This window comes from Ixodes scapularis, unplaced genomic scaffold (assembly GCF_016920785.2).
Source record: "Ixodes scapularis isolate PalLabHiFi unplaced genomic scaffold, ASM1692078v2 PGA_scaffold5__190_contigs__length_132052651, whole genome shotgun sequence".
Classification (NCBI taxonomy): domain Eukaryota; kingdom Metazoa; phylum Arthropoda; class Arachnida; order Ixodida; family Ixodidae; genus Ixodes; species Ixodes scapularis.
The window spans coordinates 1,849,845-1,868,524 of record NW_024609880.1 but is presented as its reverse complement, the minus strand read 5'-3'; the positions used below and the strand labels follow the sequence as shown (position 1 = coordinate 1,868,524).

The following is an 18,680-nucleotide window of genomic DNA, read 5'->3' as shown; positions in this document are numbered from 1 at the left end:
GCCAAGTCACGACACCCTCATGGCTGGTACAGTGCTAACGGGGAACTGCACACAATACACACAGGTTTATGATATCATATCTAAAAAATGGATTTGGGGAACTTAGTAGTGCATCCACATTGTCAACAACTTCAACTATGGTTAACATGGAAGGCAGGTTTCAGACATATCTTGCAAATGATGTGGAAGAAAGCGCAGTCCCCCCCCTCAAAGGTGGAAGGACTGTCTACTCAATATCAATAAACTCAGTGTTGTTCATAGATATAGTTTATTAATTGCCCAATGTATAACATCTGATACAGCCAGTATCTTTTGTAGTTGAAAAAGAAATTGAGATATGTCTACTTTCCACAGCGTAAGTTACAAACAACCAACGACGCTCAGTATCACTCTGGGCATTACAGGATTAAAAGTTTGACTAGAAGTTTTCCACTGTATGCAACAAATAATCTTATTATTCATCAGGCTGCAGCTTCCGCTGCTCCTTCTTCAGTTTTTCTGCGGCATGCTTCAGCCATGTTTTTATAACCTCCCAAACTTCTGCCTTGTCCGTTTCCAACCGCTTGTTTTTCTTTACGGCTCCTGAAATAAATTTGGGGATTTATTTTAACTGATTATATTGACATGTATATCCATATTAGAAACTCAAATATGTATAATGCCTGAACCTGTTTTAATTAGAGGGTGTCTATACAACCTACAGACAGAACTATAAACACTGGGATGAGGTTGCCATATAACTTGCGAGGGCCGAAAAGGCTCAATTGAAAAGGATAATATGCTAGTACTGCGGGTAACATCAAAGGAAATGCGGGAGCACACAGTACATAGCCTCAAACATTACTTCCAGTAATAGTCGCTACCATGTATCACAAAAGAACGGGTTGAGTTTACTTGCCACATGATCCCGTGTTCACTTTCGTATTGCTCACAGTATTATGTTACACGGCAAAGCTGTTGTAGCATTACAGCGTCGAAATGCATTTTTGCAATCCCAGAGCTTGCATTGTAAGTATGCTTAAATTAGCACTGAAAAAGTTTCTGAGGTTGTCTGTTCTTGGACATAACTCATTCCTAGAGCTCAAAGCGTCCTTAAGATCCACAATTCACAATCCTGGGCCACCTATTTACATATTAAAAATGTTATTGAAATTAATTTTTCTGCGATATATCGCAGAGGCTGAACCATTGCCAAACGACAAAGGGCGCTTGCCAGTCACTCGGGAGCGGTAGTTTCCCGCAAGGAGTGATTCGTATGCGCGCTACTTTTCAGTGTTGGTTCCGTCCACAGTCAGCTGTGCCCTCTTAGACGCCTAATCTCTCACAATCCTTTAGAAACCGCATTCCCCACATGATAAGAATTATGGACGGGAACCTTGGGGGCGAAGGAAAACGTCTTCCGCAAACATCGCAAGCGAACGCCCCGGGGAGCAGACGAGCTGGCACATCGCACCCTCCGAAGAAGGCGAGGGGAAACCTCATGTATTTCTATCGTCACGGGCTTAATAATCTGTTTTGTCACATGAAACTTTGAATACATATTAACTGGCACTTACTATGTTATATGAAAACAAAAACAAGCATCTACAAAAACCTCTTTAGTGCCCTTATAGGTTTAAATGGAGTCTGTCATCAAAACTATTAGTGGAATGTCATAACCTTGATTACAACATGAAATGCAGAAATGCCAATGTAGGGCCTGTGGCTTTGTCAAGCTGTCCTTGTGACAGCTTTTTACACAAGCCTCCAGTATCCTGTACATTGTACTTTATGCAAATAAATAAACATGCTACTGGTGACTTCTGCAATACTGACAGGACTTCCCACTTAGGGCACAAAGCTGTCAAGTCTGGTTCGCTTGACAGCTAGCTTGCACGAGTGAAGCAAGTATGAGAGCACCTGGCAGCCTAAACGTGAATCCGTGAAAGTTGGTTAGAAAATGCAGCATGAAAATCGCCAATATTGCGTTCACCTTTCATGATGGCAGAGCAGCAAAAGCTACAAGCACGAACTAGCACATGCACCTTCCATTAAGACCCAATGTTCCTAGATCGATCTACGAAAAAACAGCCCAACACTGTGGTTTCTTATTTATTTATACATTACATACCCAGGGCGACTTTTTGTAGTCTCCACTAAACTAACAGCTTAGGGGTGAACGGATTATATTCTGTGAACAGCTGTTAGAACAAAACTGCATGTCGGTTCTATCTCCATGTTTGGTTAAACGAGCGAATCACATTTTGTGTAGCATGGAATCTCACCCTGTGGCATGCAAGTTAGCATCGTATATTGAGTGGCCTAATATCCTGAAAGCAGCTTTCCTCTTGGATTGTGGAGCTTGGCAACACAAGAAGCCACTAAAATGCACCTTCCTGCCCCAAACATACATTAAGACTTATTCATACTTACTGTAGATGACATCCGGGTACTCGAGGTCTTTAAACTTCATCTTCTCCCTTTGACCCAGCCAGCTGAATTTCACCGCCACCTTCTGGGTCATCAACTGTTCTAGCACGCCACGAGTGTTGTTGCCCACCGACGAACCTCCAACTGCTGCCAGCTGATTGACCTGCATTGCAGTCAGTGAGGTCAATTAAAGCCTGCAATTTTAACAAAAACAAACAATAATGCCATAACACTCACAAGGCTTTCCTTTGTCGCTTTGCATGTCTTCAATTTTTTGTCAAACACCAGAAAGTCATCCACGTTGTCAAAAGGTTCTTCAAGTATTTCGTCGTTGGGTACGTTCATTGCTCCACTGCTGTTTAGGATTCCCAGAATGGTATCCAGCTGCATAGAATGCTGTTCCACCCGGAGCCAGATTGTGTGCAAAATACGAATTACTTGCTTGTCAAGACCTAGAAAGGGAGCACATTAAATTTCCTGTAGCTACACCAAAACATCCTGACTGCAAATTTACTACATGAACATATCCTCACCAGTAAAAGCTTCTTCATTCCTCTTGTGCGCCATTGCCCGATGCATCATGGTGCTTCCTTGACTTTCTGAATGTGAGAAAAGGGACAAATGTGGGACAAAATCATCATATCTAGGGTTCAGCATTTTTGGTTCACACCACTACAAGTATGCCTATCAAGAGAGGAAGCGGATTAAATATTCTGTACCTACACCAAAACTTGTCTCCAGATTTACTACATAGATGTATACTCACCACTAGAAGCTTCTTCATTCCTCTTGTGCCCCATCGGCCCATGCATCATAGTGCTTCCTTGACTTTCTGAATGTGAGAAAAAGGATAAGCCTGTGAGAAATTCGTTATATTTAGGGTTCAGCATTTACAGCTCGCACCGATACAAGTATGCCGATTCCATTTTCAAATATGTGGTTTCAAAACGTTGGCGTTTTAGACCAGAACTGTGCGCCAAAGTAGGGGATGGACTTGTCATTGAGCGCAACCCAGTATTCAGATATCTACCTGACCGCTAAGTGTCCTGTTGGCTGAGCGTTCACGGGTCAACACAGTCATTAGGGATCGCGTATGGACAGTTTTCATTCTGTCAAGCCGTTAGCTTTTATTTTATTTCTGGTCAAAGCAATAAAATTTATTTTTTTTGCAATTTCTATTGCTTGTGCTACTAACCCAATTTGACGGTCCTAAATATAGGAGGCAAGAAAAAGTGGTCCAAGAATTATGATTCACAATTTCGTGATTCGAAGTGTGTCCTCCAAACGGAAGTGGTAGCCAAGGCTATGTAAGTCTTGTCTGCATATGACGCCACATGACGATTAATTCAGATAACGGTAGGGCCTCAATGCGCCTAGAAGAGCACGCCAAGTCTGCACGGCACATGAAAGTGGAATCATTACACACTAAATAATTTAAGTGAAACTAAAAAGACAGCAAAAGCTCAAAAATATCAAGCTAACTATATTTTGGACAAACATGATTGAAAAGAGCACGTTTTGTCAATACATATTAACCGAAAAATATGAGTAAACTATCATTGCATATTCACAAATTAAAACCAACTTTCATTTAAAAAAAAAATCAGCAAATTAAAAAAAATGCACAGAGGTCTAAGTATAACCATGAAGACCAATGTAAGAACTAAATAATTTGCAGTCTGTGACAAATGTTCAACAAGTGCCATGATACCAATTTGTTGCTTACCATATCTATCGCAAAAAGTATGATGGCATATCATAAGACTATTCCCAAACTGCAGGCTGCTCGTATTACAATTAATGTATTTTACCAGACAACTCAAAGATGAAAGTTAGCAGGAAACTCACGAGAGGCTGTCTGGTGGTCTGCTTTGCTAGCCGGATGGCAAAGTGCACTGTTGCGTTTCCACTCTTCCGTATGTTTCCCCCACGTCTTTTCAGCACCTGAAAATTCACAAGCAGTTGTGTAATTAGGTAATGCTAAAGCACTTGAAAACCAAAACTCAAAAATATTTACATTCCTATTTACATTCCAGGAATTATTTTTGTGCTGACCAGGGAAAGAGTGATACCTCAGAAATGCTAAAATGTTACTTGGAAACCCTACAAATCTTAAAAATTAAACAAGTAGCAATCTGGCACAGGGTATTATTGTAACATTTTCAGAAAAAGAAATAAGCCTATGATTCCATATACCTCTTTTCTCCCTTCCACGTGGTGGTGTAGGAAGTTCTGAACAGTCTGCATCTTGTTTCTGTGTTCCATGCTGTGCTTCAGGCTCATCAGAGTCAGACGAACTCAGTTGTCAAGTTATTTTCTTTCGCTTTCCCCTGCCAAGGTCATTCTCGCTCTGGAGATCCGATGTGCACTCAGTGATCCGCAGTTTCTGTTGAGCTTTCTCATAAGTGGCTGAAAAAGTGAACAGGAACTCAGAGGGGGCAAAAAAGCAATCAAATATTACCCTTGGAACATGCTCCTAAAATTTTCTCCACGGCATGCCATAGTAGCTCAAGTCAGGTATAAGTGTAATGTAGAACCATGCTAATCCTTACGGTATGCATCCATCTCGACACACTTGAATTTCTTCCATGACGACATCGGAGTAGCTCCCTTTTTAATTAGTTCTCGCAGCCTCCTGCTCTCTTTCTCTGGGGGCCACAGGCAGCTGTTGCCGTGCACCCACTTGGTATGAACCACTGCCACTTCGTCGTCTTGTTCAGGGAACCTCACAACTAGGAAATCACCTCGTTCTACACAAATGGAAGATAAAAGAACATTGTTACACGATGCGCAAGACGCACCCAAGAAAAATTGTACTTAAAAATCCCTTGTAACTCGAAGCTAAAAAAATAACTCTAGTTGTCTACACTGGACTGCTCTAAAGTCAACCACTTGAAATTTACATCATGGTGTGCACAAGTGGAAAAACAACATGGAGCCCCTTGAATGGAAGCTTGACACACTTGTGTTGCACAGTGGCCAGCGGCCAGCAATTCAACTTGGAAGCCTGGTCCACCAAACAGATACCAAGTACAGAGGAGCTCCATGGTGATGTGTAGAAGTCCCTGCACCTCAGAAACTTGCGGCTAATGATACATGGCTCTCCTGATAGTGAGAAGTGAGCAATATTCTCAATAGTTACAATACTACCGTCACTAAGAACACAGCAGCTGTCCCTCTTGCCCCTCTTGAGCATGAACTTCGGAGTTGTGACTTTGCGAAACTGGGGCTCACGACACTGGGACAACAGTGGGCCCTTTTTGTGGTTCATATCGAGCAAAACCTCGTTACTGGCAGCAGCTTGGCTGGAAGGTACTCTCCTCTTTTCACAAATGCGGTTGTGCACCTGCTCAAGAGGGAGGTCAGGTTTTCGGAGAAGTTTCTTCAGCGAGGACATATGGTTCTCGAAAGGAAAAGCGCTCCATGCATCCAGGGGCCCAAGTGAGCGAACATCGTCAGCCAAATGTACCAAACCATGTACATTATGTGAGACATTTTCAGCTCCGTAGAGCTTTACGAAGGTTTTGACAAAATAACGCAAGAGCTTCTCGGCATAATCAATATCGCTTGAGTCGCTAGCGGGGCTTGCCAAAACAGTTATGGCAATGTGGAGGGCAAGAAAGTTCTCATACATCTTGTCTGATAGACTTGAGGAGAGGACGACTGGACCGCCATACAACAAAAAGAACCTGAACTCTGTAGCCTTCCAGCGATCAAGATCTGACAGGCTTCGTGGTTTTCGATTGAAATCAGATGGAACATAGCGTGCCAGTGCAATATTCATAGCCGACACTGTATCTCGCACCTGGCTTCCCAGTATGGTCGATCGAGGCCCTCGAAACCACATCACAAGGAGTTTGTGCACGACCCCAAGACAGACTAAGTGCATATATTCGAGTGGTACCTGTTTGACAACGTCAACCGGTAGCTCGAGCAAAATACTCGGCCCAGTGTCAAGATGGTGCTCTTCTTGAGACATGCTTCGGAAATCGGCATCTGTTCTCAGGCTCGCGGTCAGATCCGGAAAGCACACCCTGCCATTGATGTAGGTGCCCCGAACAGTGCACTTTGTGCAGCTATAGTAGCCAGTATGGCCTTTGATGCACAGTATGAATGATTTTGCTGGGGCATCGCAAATGAAGGCCCCAACACGAAGAGCAATTTTTGTGCCATTGATACAAACTCCTTCTTGCAGAAGTTCACTCAGCTCTTGCACAAAGTCGTGCAGAAAATCGTTTGCATCTGGAGGCTTGCTTTGACCGTAGAACAGACCCACAATGAATGGTGCGACGTTCTGAACGTTCCGGACTTCGCAAAGAATCGGCCAGAACTGGTTTCTCGAACTTTTTCCAAGTGGCAGGCCGTCCACGTTGAAGTTCAAGATGAGGTGTTCAGGAAGCCGGGAAATGCCACGCAGAAGTTCCTCCAGACCAGCAGCCAAGCCAAAGGGACAGTATTTCCCGGAGCCCATGTTTCTGATTCCTGGACTTTTTCTAGGTGTTTCCAGTAGGGCTCGTGCAGAACTCGGAAGTGCCGAAAAACACGAGTGACCGCGGAGAACTGCTAAAAGGGCGGTGACAACTGTGTGCGGAACAAAATTATTAATTGCCCACTCCTGGAGTGGCCTCCCGAAGCCCCTCAAGCGGTCCTCTGGGTTTTCACCATCGTTGGCGGGTTTTACGAGCAAGCGCTGCAGGCTTTCCAAAGCATGGGACTCGGCGGTGCTGGCGCCATTTCGCCGGGAGGGCTGGCCTGGCTCGCACAAACCGGCGTCGCGATGCTCGTCCACAGCACTTTCTTGGCCAGCCCCATTGACGTGTAGATCGTCCTCTCGGTCGTCAACGAACTCCCCAACACCAGCCAGCAAAGAAATGGTTTCGCCGACACTTCGATTTAGCTGACGGCGAAAGCGCCGTGCTGCAGCTGCGTTTTCCGACATGTTACTGTTGATTTCTGACATTTAGCGGTAGTCCGAAACTTGAGCTTTACTCGCACAATCAATCTGAGACACGAAAATAACAATATTAAGATCTGCTTACCTTCCTCAGAGTGTCCGTTGATTCCTCCGTCAATTTCCAGCATTTCCGGAGCATAAGCCATTTCCCTTTTCTCGCGCCAACGTGCTCCGCGCTCTTTGTTCGTACAAAATTGATAATGGCGTCATACAGTTCAGCCGCTTTTACAGCGCATAACTAGAGTATGTGTTAAACTGCAATATCAAATATACCTTAACCATTTATAACAAATAATTATTATTTTTGTTTCAGATCAATGTTTTTTTATTTAAATGCTTAAACAAGGTTAATTTACATCAACTAAAAGTTTCGTACTCAGCGTGGTTTCGTTTTCAACTGCCGGTACGGCACCCTTGCTGCGCAAAACTACTGCGTCTTATGGTTAGTCCTAAACAAGGCGATTCGAAGACGTCGTAAAGACGTCTTCGACGGGACGAATATTTCCCCGACTAGTTCAATACGTCCCCAGGACGTCTACGACGGGACGAATATTTCCCGACTAGTTCAGTACGTCCCCAGGACGTCTCTGTCAGGACGAAGACGGGTCGACCAGTTGAGGACGTCCTCAGGAGTATGTGTGTTGTCTGGGGCGCGTGAAGTACCAAGACAAGATGACAGAGGGCAGTCTTATTGTGCTTGGCTGCTAGGGCCTTTCTTTTTGTGGCCGGGACCTGATTAGAGACATGAACGCTCGCGGAATTTCTGTCATCAGTCGTTCACCCGTCAGAACCCATGTTCCAGCCAAAGGTACTGCAACACCAACGGACGATCGGAACCTACAACAGCTACTCGAGGAATTCGGGGATTTGTTCCAGCCCGGACTTGGGACAGTGCGCGGCCCTCCGGTGAGTCTGATCGTACGCCCAGACGCTCAACCCAAGTTCGCTAGAGCAAGGCCTGTACCCTACACGCTACGCGAAAAAGTACCCAGAGATTTGGATCGATTAGTGGCCGAGGGTGTGTTTTCTGCGGTGCCCCACTCTGTTTGGGCTACCCGATAGTGCCGGTGGTTAAGAAGGGTGATGATATCAAAATCTGTGGGGATTTTAAGCTCACTGCAAAATCGGCTTGGCATACCGAACAGTACCCGTTACCCGTTATCGAGGACATATTTGCGTCTTTTTGTGGTGGTGAAAAACGCATATCGCCAGCTTTGCCTTGACGAAGACGCGAGACAATTGGCAGCGATTAACACGCACAAAGGCTTGTTTTGTTACAACAGATTACCGTTCGGAATTGCATCCGCACCGGCCGTTTTCCAGCGCAGGATCGAGTCCATTTTCAGATATCTTCAGGGGTTCAGGTCTACCTGGACGACGTGCTGGTGGCCGAGAAGCAAGGCGATTCAACGCTCCGGCAAGTGCTACAGAGGCTGCGAGAGCATGGGGTCAAGCTGAACAGGAACAAATGTAGGCTCCGGCAGAAAGAGGTCAACCACCTGGGACACAAAATAGATGCATCAAGGCTTCATCCGAAGGAAGAGAATCTGGAAGCGGTCATGCGAGCTCCTAGACCACAAAATTTTTCGGAACTAAGGTTCAATCTCGGTCTCATAACATATTACAGCAAGTGCCTGCCGAACATGTCGACCCTGTTAGCTCCGCTGTATGCGTTGGTGGTAAAGAAACATGAAGTTGAACTGGTCTAGCACCGCCGTCAAGGCTTTTGAAAGTAGCAAAACAGCTTTGAAAGACACGAATTTCCTTGCTCATTTAGATCCCAGCAAGCCTCTTAGGGTAGAGTTCGACGCATCGCCATGCGGTATTGGGGCGGTATTGTCAATAAAGGTCGGAAGCGAATATTAACCAATCGGGTTTCGTTCACGCACCTTATCTATGGCCGAGCGGAATTACGCTCACCTCGAAAGGGAGGAGCTGGCTCTTTTTGTTGGGGTTACGAAGTTTCGACAGTACTTGCTGGGGCGCCATTTCACGTTGGTCACCGATCACAAGCCGTTGATTGGCCTTTTTTGTCCAGATCGGCCAATTCTATTGATAGTCACCGCTCGCATACAACGATGGTAGTTGTTACTACGAGCTTTTTCTTACGAGCTCGTGCATCGCAAAGGGACCGAGAACCTGAATGCGGACGCTCTCAGTCGGCTGCCGTGCCCAGCAGAAGAGGACTCATTAAATGAGGAGCTGGCAGAGTACGTCCTTCTGATAGAGCAGGTCAATAAAAACTTCGTTTTGACGGCGGACCTGCAGCAGCTGACAACTGAGGACAACGACTTAAGGCAAGTCCAGATATGAATTCAGAGCGGCTCCTGGCCTTCGAAGAATCATAACAGGGAGGTAACCTTGATGCCATACCGGGAAAGGCGAAGCGAACTAACCACCTAGCACTGGTTGGTGTATTGGGGGTCACGACTTGTGATACCACAAAGAGATCGAAAGTTTGTACTTGCTCTCCTGCATGAGCACCACCGCGCCGCATCCGCCATGAAGGCGTTAGCTCGGTCCGTCATATGGTACCCCGGAATCGACCAAGGTTTGGAGCGTATGGTCAGGCAATGCCCGAAATGTACTCAAGTTGCTCCGGTCCCACCGGCAAAGATCCTGTTCCATGGGCGGAGACAAACGAGAAATGGTCCAGAGTACACGTACTCAGCCGGCCCAGTAGACGGGTTCATGTTGATTGTTGTCGTAGACTCTCACAGTAATTGGATCGACGCATTTTCACTCAAGTGCAGGTCAGGGGAAGCCACCACGTCCGCGTTACGGTCCGTGGTCAGCCAGTTCGGATTACCACGTAGTATTATTTTGGATAATGGTCCCCAGTTCGCAAGCGCAAAGTTCCAACGATTCTGCCAGCGCAACAATATTCGACAGCTCTCCTCACCTCCCTATTTCCCCAATCAAACGGTCTCCCCCAGCGAGCTGTCCGCGCGGTAAAAAAAGGGCTCCAACGGCTGAGCAAGGGCAGCATGGTGACTCGACTAACGCGTTTACTGCATGAGTATCGTCGCACGCCTGGCAAAGACGGTCGTTCTCCATCTTAGCGCTTACTCGGCTCCGATATACGTTCACGTCTGGACGCCGCCTTGCCTCTACTACTTACACCTTGCAGTCAACCGGAAACTAATCCTTTTCGTCCAGGACAACCAGTGTGGTTCCGAAACTACAGTCCTGGCGACAAGTGGAGCCCCGGAGTTGTCAAGTCCACCAGCGGTTCCCGCCTAGTACAAGTGCAGTCCCCGGGTGATGTCAAGGACCACCGGCGCCACGCCGACCAACTCCGCTGTCGTGATTTCAGTGACAGCTCCTGAGCCGTCCGCCCCAGCACCCGCTTCCGAGGCTGCCCCAGCTAAGGCCTTACCAGCATCCGATATCCCGGCTCCAGTGCCTTGAACTCCACGACCATCAACGCGAAGTCACCTGCCCTCATTACGTCAATTCTACAAGGGTAGAGGAGTGTTGGGCAGCGAGTGAAACGCTGCACACTCTGCGACTGCACTGCGGCTTCTGCGGCTGACGAAGCAGTTTTGTATTCTTTATATACTTTCCACGGGCGATCTATCAAGACCCTCCGAGCCGATAAAAGCAATCGGCAGCGTCGAATAAACGTTCAGTCTGTTCGCAGCCCAGACAGCCTGGCCATGGCTCCTTTCTTCAGAGTTCACTTCAACCATGATGCAACGCGCGGTGACGTCAGGAGTAACTTTCGTGACGTCACGCGTGACATCACGTGTGACGCCATTATGGCAAACGTCCCATAATGCAACGCGCTGTTACGCAGACGGCGACGCCGACGCCGCTCAAGCCGGGAACGGGCGCCTAAGAGCTGCGCTCTAAAAAAAAAAGAGCAAGAAGTTTTTAATTAATAAAAACAAATTGCTTACTGAATTCGGTGCTATATTCCTCTCGACGTCGCTCTTACAGCCGGCTAACCACCGAGACGAGCCTCGAGGTAATTTATTTGGAGAAGTCTCCATTATGAGAAGGGTCACCGCCGTAAGCTAGCGAGTTTACCAAAAAGTTAGTCAAAAGAACCTGCCTCCGGAATATATTCCAGCAGTCCTCGAACACGCATCGCCAAAAAAAAAACTGCTTTGTTTAATGATGCTCAACGATGCATCTAAAGGAGTAGTTTCCCGTAGCAGCGGAATTAAAACCATCTGGGCGTTCTTTCACAAAGCGGACCTTTAGAATCTTTAGACTTTCCAAACATTCCAAAGAAACGGGCCGAAAATAAAAGCGTAAATAAAGCTCGAACGCCTTCACAGAAAATGCGGTGTGTGAGGAGGAAGCTCGAAACTCCCAAAAGCCGTGAGCAGTCCGTGAAATTGAATGGATACAAGATGCCGCATTGCCTCCGGGTAGTGATCGCATTTTTATTAGCATATTCAAGGTTTCTCAAAAATAATCCACGAGGCACCAGTGCAGAACACTCCAACATTGGGTTATAACATTACATTTTTAATTTTGTTTTTGTTTTCGCAATGATATACGTCAGTGGGGCCTCCTTATGGCTCATACTCGTGACGTCACCAACAGGATTCTTAGTTGTGAATAATGTGCTTAAACAGGTATGTAAAGAGTACGCTGGAAGCTTGAGCTCATCGCCTACATAAATGGGCCCTGCAATATTATTTGAGCTTTCACTCTTTTGTGGTCTTTAGATCCATGGGAGTTCGGGCAAGCCAGGGTATAGCACCCTATAAAATTAATTTAGGAAAAACGTGGCCAGGCCCCCTTTTTCTTCCTCCTACAGACGCAGCCCCAGGCAGACACGGTAAGAAAGGAGGAACGAGACGTTTTTCTCCTTCTGTTTACACACGGGAGGAAAAACCCGCTCTCCCGCCTAATCTTTTTTTTTTTTTTTTTTTTTTTGTTTCTTGGGCACGTCTCTAGCGTTGTTTAATAGCGGGTTCGTTTCATACGCACTGGCGCCTTTCGAGTTTTCTCCCAGAATGCATGGAACTCGCGGAGTGTCGCATGGAGAACTGGCCTCAAACGAACTTGCCAAATGCACCAAATGCAAACTGATGCTGTCGCCATCTATGTTGCAGAAAGAAAACTCCATTTCAAACCGAAGCTAGCGCCTTTCTGTCTTACGTGATGAGTGGGAATGCGAGAGCGCAGTAGCTGCCAACGTTTATCTACAAAAGTTCGTCGTGCGACCTGTAGTGTATAACTGCGATGACTTCAAGCAACTCGGCTGTAGTGTAGAAATTTACAGACGGCGTAAGTTGCCGCAACCAGCAGACTACAAATCTTTCACTCGATCTTTCACTACGATCACTACGATCTTTCACTTCTTATAACCGTTTACACTGAAAAAAACTGATGATGCTGTCCGCGCAGAAGGTTGATCCGTTGGAGCGTGGTGTTATACCTGAACCACTGAAAGGGTACAACTTACAATTAGTCTGTTGGAATATCCAGCAAACGTTCTGTAGGATTTTTTTTTATTTCGATCGTCGTTACGGTAGATCAGATTTTAGCCTTGGCGAGGGCAAAAAGAACATAGTTTTTTTTTTTTCAAACAAATACGACGGGGCAAGATAGCTGACGTAGGTAAATGTTAAACATGATGATGTTGCCCAAGCCTCGGGTAAAGCCACTATGTTTAACTTTCTGGGATGCGTATTGGACAGTCACAGGTTTGTGCCCCGGGGAGCGTTCTCGACAAATGTTCAATTTTTCACTCGCACACGGATGGTGATAGAAATCTTGGGGGCCGCTGATTCGTTTGTTCTTAGCATTTCTTCACACACTGGTATATTTCAGTGTCTGTACGGCACAAGAGCGACTAAAAGCTTGCAAATAGAGCACGGGTCGTCATCGCGGAGCGCTAGTTCGTCTGCTTCTTGCAGAGGGCTTGCGATTATGTCAGAGTACCGAGCACTTATTAGCTGATTGAAAAAAAAATCTAGTGGGCAGACCTCAAAATAACGCTAAACATATTTCTTTCCCCTCAAAACCCAAGTGGACCTTTTCCCAATATGATCTCACAGAGCTTCGAAGGAGACAACGGCGCAGGCTGTGGTCCGGGCAGGACAGTATGCCTTTTGTATTTATTACTCCGAGATGTACGTGCAACAAACCTGGAACAACATCCTGCAGGCGTTTTGGAATGACAACTCTGTTGGTCCAGACAATATTACCGTCGACGACGAACAGTTCGAACGACGTATTCTAAAGGGCTGCAGTTCGCCAGACACACTTTTAGGCCATTCATACCATACAATGTTTCGAACAACCCTTAACTGGTTGTCCCGGAGTATATCACACGTCATGCGTATAGCTGAATTATGTCGATCACCACCTAAAACTGTGAAGCAGAAAAGGAAGACAACTTTTCGTCCAAGGAACAGACACAGAAGGGAACGTTTCTTTTCTGTGTCTGTTCCTTCAAGTAAAATATTTTTTTTATGTTTTTTCGTTTTTCTTTTTTAGAGTTTCAGGTGTTAAACGACATTAGCTACTACGAGCTCGCCTGAGCACTAACAGTCCTTTCATCTTTCGAATGTTTCTCAGTGTCCACCAGTGGAAGTCGAGATAAAGCACCGGCATGGCTGATAGCTGTTTCTGTGCATGCGTCACCTTGTGAGGGTAATCGGCTAAGAACGTGAACCACCGATGCACTCTAGCCGTTGTAACAGCGCTCTCTTTTCCCTTCAAGTCGAACAGTATTATCATCGGTTGGTGATATGTAACCACGTTAAAGGTTCACCCATAAAGGTACTTATGAAACTACTTTACGTGGAACACAATGATAAGAGCTTCTTTTTTAATTTGACTGTATTTACGCTCAGATGCTGACAGCAATCTAGACGCGAACACTATTGGTGTTTGTTCACCGTTCAGAATGTGGGTCAACACAGTCCCAAGGCCATATTTTGACGCGTCACACATTACCTGAATTTCTTTTATGAAGTCATACAGCTGTAGAACACTTTTGTCAGTCATCCTTTTTCTTACCCGTTTTCAACGCGTTGTCACACTGACGTGGCCAATGCCATTTCGTCTTCCTGTGGAGCAATGAATGCAGCGGTTCTAACACAGTAGATGGACTAGGTAAAAATTTCGCATAGAAATTTACCAAGCCCAAAACAAACTTTGGCTGGGCCACATTGGAAGGTTTTAACGCGTTTTTCATGGCGGCCACCTTCTCTGGGGGTCTGGGCTAAGATGCAGACAATCTTTATCGATTTCGTGGCCCAGATGACTTGTCCTTTGTTGAAATAGCTTGCTGGTTTCAGCCTTGTCCCTTATGCCGTTCTTACGCGGGCGTTTCAGCACTTGTTCAAGTCTCTCTTGACATTGTTTACGTGTCTCTCCTGCGATGACACCGCCATCCAAATAAAAGGAGGTCCCCGGCAGGCCGTGCAGGATGTGATCCGTGTCGATTTGAAAAAAAAGTACCGCCGCACACGACGCCATATGGCAAGCGCAGGAACCTAAACAGGCCTAAGTTCGTGTTGACAGTCAGCAGCTCTCGTGTTATCTCGTCTATACTTCGTTTCAACTTAGAGGTGCCCTGAGGAGGTGTCTGAGATCGTCTAAATATGGTGTTAACTCAATCTGCAAGCACTACGCATTCCAGAAATTCATAAATCATAGCAATGTGCGGTAGATTTTTAAATTAAAAAAGCTATCAAAGATAGAAATTATCTCAAGTGATAGGAAGACCATTCTGCTGGCAGCCAGGACGGCATGTGAACAATAAAAGTGCAACATTTCGTTGAGGTTGCAAACGCTGTTATTACAATATTGGTATGATTTTCTTAGAAGATAGAAGCAAATAAGAGCAGTCTAAAAACAAACTTTTCGCAGAGGGGGAACAATCAGTACAATAATCGTTTTTAAAATATTTATTTTTTGTCTTCCGTGGGAGTGCGGTCCGGTCGTCCGCTGTCGAGAGGTTGAGCGCTCGCTCGCTAGGTTGCAAGTTGAATTGTCGTCCGGGCTGTGTGCGCAACGAGCCGCACGGATTTGAGATATCACACCGCGGTTCCACCGGGGTTGGAGGCGCGAGCATCCTTCACTTGCTATTGACTGACAGTGGTCCTGGTTTCGGAACATGCACCAGCCATCGCCAGAGATTAAATCGGTGTGTTGCACCCTTTGATTGCTTTTTTATTAGGGAAATCGGCCGCGTATCTTCATAATTTAGGGATTTCTTGGATGCTTAGAGCCAGCAGGGTAAGTTATTGTCGTATTTAGGCGACCTCAAAAACCCCCTCAGGGGTTCTTTAAGTTCAGACGCAACCGACGCTACAATCTGATGGTACCAATCAGACAGCATCAAAAGCACACTATCCTGGTGTTCGTCATTTTAATGCACGTGTTCTATGGTCGCTGAACCTATAAAAAACAAAAAAAGTCTCGTGTATTGACTTTTGGCATTGCCTGGTTTCTCCCATTACCTCGTAGCGTGGGTTGCGTCTGGACTTAAGCTGGCGCGAAGATAGAGCTCGAGCTGCTCCGATAAGCCACGATTAGAAAACTTGGTTCCACCTAGTATGGTTGCGAAAATACGTCCAAGCAGAGGCAGAGGATAGTGGTCAACTTCCATTTCAGGGTTAACAATGATTCAATAATCACCGCAACTTCCAAACTCGTTGATATTTTTTTTCCTCTTCTTCCTAGAACGATCACGCGAGGTTTAGCCCATTCACTGGGCCTTACCCTGTACACGACTCCAGCTTTTTCTAGGTTTGCCATTCCTGCCAAAAGAGCAAAGGAGCAGAGGAAAAACTCATGTATTGCTTGCTTGGTAAACTTGGAAAACTAAGGCGCGCAAAAGGGAAAAATAACCATTATTCCTGACTCATGCGGTGGCCTTGTTCAGCTTCCCTTTTTTCTTTACTTGAACTGGAAAAGGGCGGAAAACAACGTTAACTTCATCAACCTACTCAGGCGACATTTCCACGTTGACGGACCCAGAGCGCGGCTCCCCGACCCTTAAGTTGTTTCCGTCACTGAGCTTTTGTTCCTTGGTACACGGTTTGTTCTCCTTCGTAAAACAGTGTTCCTCTGATCTGATGACGAACTGTGTTCATGGCACGGAACCCCGGCTAAACATCGAACAAACAACGACATAGAAATAGTTTATCGGAACTCAGTAAAAGGTAAGCGAAAACGAGCGCTTGTACGTAAAAGAGGTGAAAACACGAGAAAAGTAGGGATAACAAAAGGACAATGAAGTGCAAAGACAAAACAACAAAACCCAAAACTAATCCAAAGTAAAGAGAAAGGCGCGCGTGAGGTTAGGAGATGGAGCATCGGACACGCACCTCACGTTTCGGGAACGTTTCCCGAGTAGTCCCTGCTTCCATGTGTGTCTGCCTCTCTGTGAGGTAACGCCCTCGGTTCGTGCGTTTTTATGTGTGTTACGGGCTTCAGTTGTATGAGTAGAATAGCTTCCAACCTTGGTCCCTAAGTCGGCCATTTTGTCGCAAAGCTTCACTTCGAATCGCGTTGTTTGCCTTCTGCGTTCCAAGATCAAACAGGGTCAACAAAATGTGGCTTTAGTTGGCCTAGCAGCAGGCCACAGCCCCAGAAATACGGCGGAAAATTCCTAACATACGGTGGGAAAGTGATGCAAAAAACAAACTCACAAATGTATTCAAATAAGGTTGACAAACAAAGGAAAAAATTACACCAATATGCCCTAAGCGGGGTTCATCGGAGCCATAGTTGGTCCCCAGAAACTCCAGAAAAGTAAAAACAAAAACTCAGTAGGCCACTACTGAACCGCGTATATGCGCGCTGAGTAACATTGGCCTGAATGTTCGCAACTATCGAGAAAATCATCAGGTTTTTTTTCATCTTTACGCAGTATTTTTATGTTCCTTTTAATACGCTAGACGCAATCGGATGAAAGGAAAATTCGAATTTCCTACCCACAAAGTTAACATGACGCCTCGAATTAGGCGAGTGTACGAGGAAGTTACAATGATTCCGCCTTTCGCAGAACATTGCATTTTTGACCTCTTGTCCATTCAACTTTGTTTGATGTCATTTCTTGTAAATATGACAGAGACATGTGGTGAAGATCAAGTGATTTTCATTGGTCCCACATAGCTGTGCGATGAAAGTTTGATGCAATGAAGCAGACACATCAATTTAAAATGGACTTGAATGCAAAAAAAAAGAAAAGAAATTAGTCGTGAGTTGTTTACACAGCAGGATTTTAGTCTGTCAGAACATGGCGAAATTGTTAGCCACTGTAGATGAGCAAGTTAGCCAGTGCAGTACCACTGCTAGCCTGGGGTCTTTACCGTGGACAACGCAGTACAGATACACCACCGCACGCCGGCACGATGCTCATACAGATCAAAACGGGCAGGGGTAGGGATTGAACCCAGGATCCCTGTACTCCGCAGCACGGGCTTTCGCTCCACGTTTTCCGAGCTGTTATGCGCTAGCCCGCTCGGTGAATATAAATATATATATATATATATATATATATATATATATATATAGCGCTAGCTCACTCGGTCATCGATCCACCCAACTTCAATGCAGTTTTAAAAGCTATCGTGGAGTTTAATACAGTGACGGAGGGCACATGACAAACAGTCGGCCGAGGAGGTTCGCGCTGGAGCCAGACAGAGTGTGCTGCTCGAGACTGGGGCCGGGCAGGGACGATGGAGCCGGTCTGGCCCATGGCGATCGCCGCAGCAGTTGACCAGCGAGGTTTAGATCATAACCGGCGGGAACGGAGATCTTTAGCCCTATCTGCGATCCCGGAGTGGTCTTCCGCAGCGAGACTCGGGCTATGATAGCCCAGAACAGGTAGCCTACGGAGCACTAGATTGGGAAGGACAATTTGGGGGCCTGGACACGGACTCCAACTGCGATCTTTGAACGACAGGCGACAACCAGAGTCGGCGGCCCATACTGCCGGCTGTTGAGTACGAGTAACTGGGAAGTACAGTAAACCCATTTGCTGTCTCTTCGTTGTGTGGTGTCACTTCTTGGGAGACGAGCGAAGTACAGACCGATCGGGCGGCGATTATTGTAAAGCGACCCCACACAAAACTGATGCATCCAACGCGGGGCCCGGTTGGTGTGACTCTGCTTCTGGCCGTCCCTAAGGAATCCTACGGACTCGATGAGCGGGTTGTTCGCTAAGACTAACGATGCCCGTCGATACAATGTCTTCTGGAATTTTGACGACTTTTCACACAGTAGAGCTCAGCAGGTGTCTCCTCGAGTCGAGTACCGAAAGGACTCAAAAGACAAGGTTCCGGATGCGCTCTCTTGAGCACCCGAATATAGCGGTAGGGAGGAGGGGATGCAA

General features: G+C 46.1%; 1 protein-coding gene across 2 annotated transcripts; it reads right to left on the bottom strand.

Moving 5' to 3' along the window:
• Positions 1-248: 248 nt before the first annotated feature.
• Positions 249-7,680, bottom strand: LOC115321253. Of its 2 annotated transcripts, XM_040212796.2 has the most exons (3): positions 2,647-2,812; positions 2,413-2,572; positions 249-582 (listed from the first exon to the last, which is right to left on the bottom strand). In XM_040212796.2, the coding sequence occupies exons 1-3, from the start codon at positions 2,797-2,799 to the stop codon at positions 455-457; spliced, it is 441 nt and encodes a 146-aa protein (XP_040068730.2). In that variant the 5' UTR covers positions 2,800-2,812; the 3' UTR covers positions 249-454. The 2 variants fall into 2 exon arrangements, 1 of the variants encoding a protein (XP_040068730.2); XR_006078415.1 differs by lacking the exons at positions 2,413-2,572; positions 2,647-2,812 and adding an exon at positions 7,449-7,680.
• Between the last annotated feature and the right edge of the window lie 11,000 nt (positions 7,681-18,680).

Excerpts from the sequence above, each read along its gene's own strand:
- LOC115321253 (XM_040212796.2), bottom strand. The coding sequence starts at position 2,799 with ATGCAGCTGGATACCATTCTGGGAATCCTAAACAGCAGTGGAGCAATG. Across the intron at positions 2,573-2,646 it reads AAGCGACAAAGGAAAGCCTT|GTCAATCAGCTGGCAGCAGT; the intron begins GTGAGTGTTATG and ends ACTGCAATGCAG. Across the intron at positions 583-2,412 it reads GTACCCGGATGTCATCTACA|GAGCCGTAAAGAAAAACAAG; the intron begins GTAAGTATGAAT and ends AATTTATTTCAG.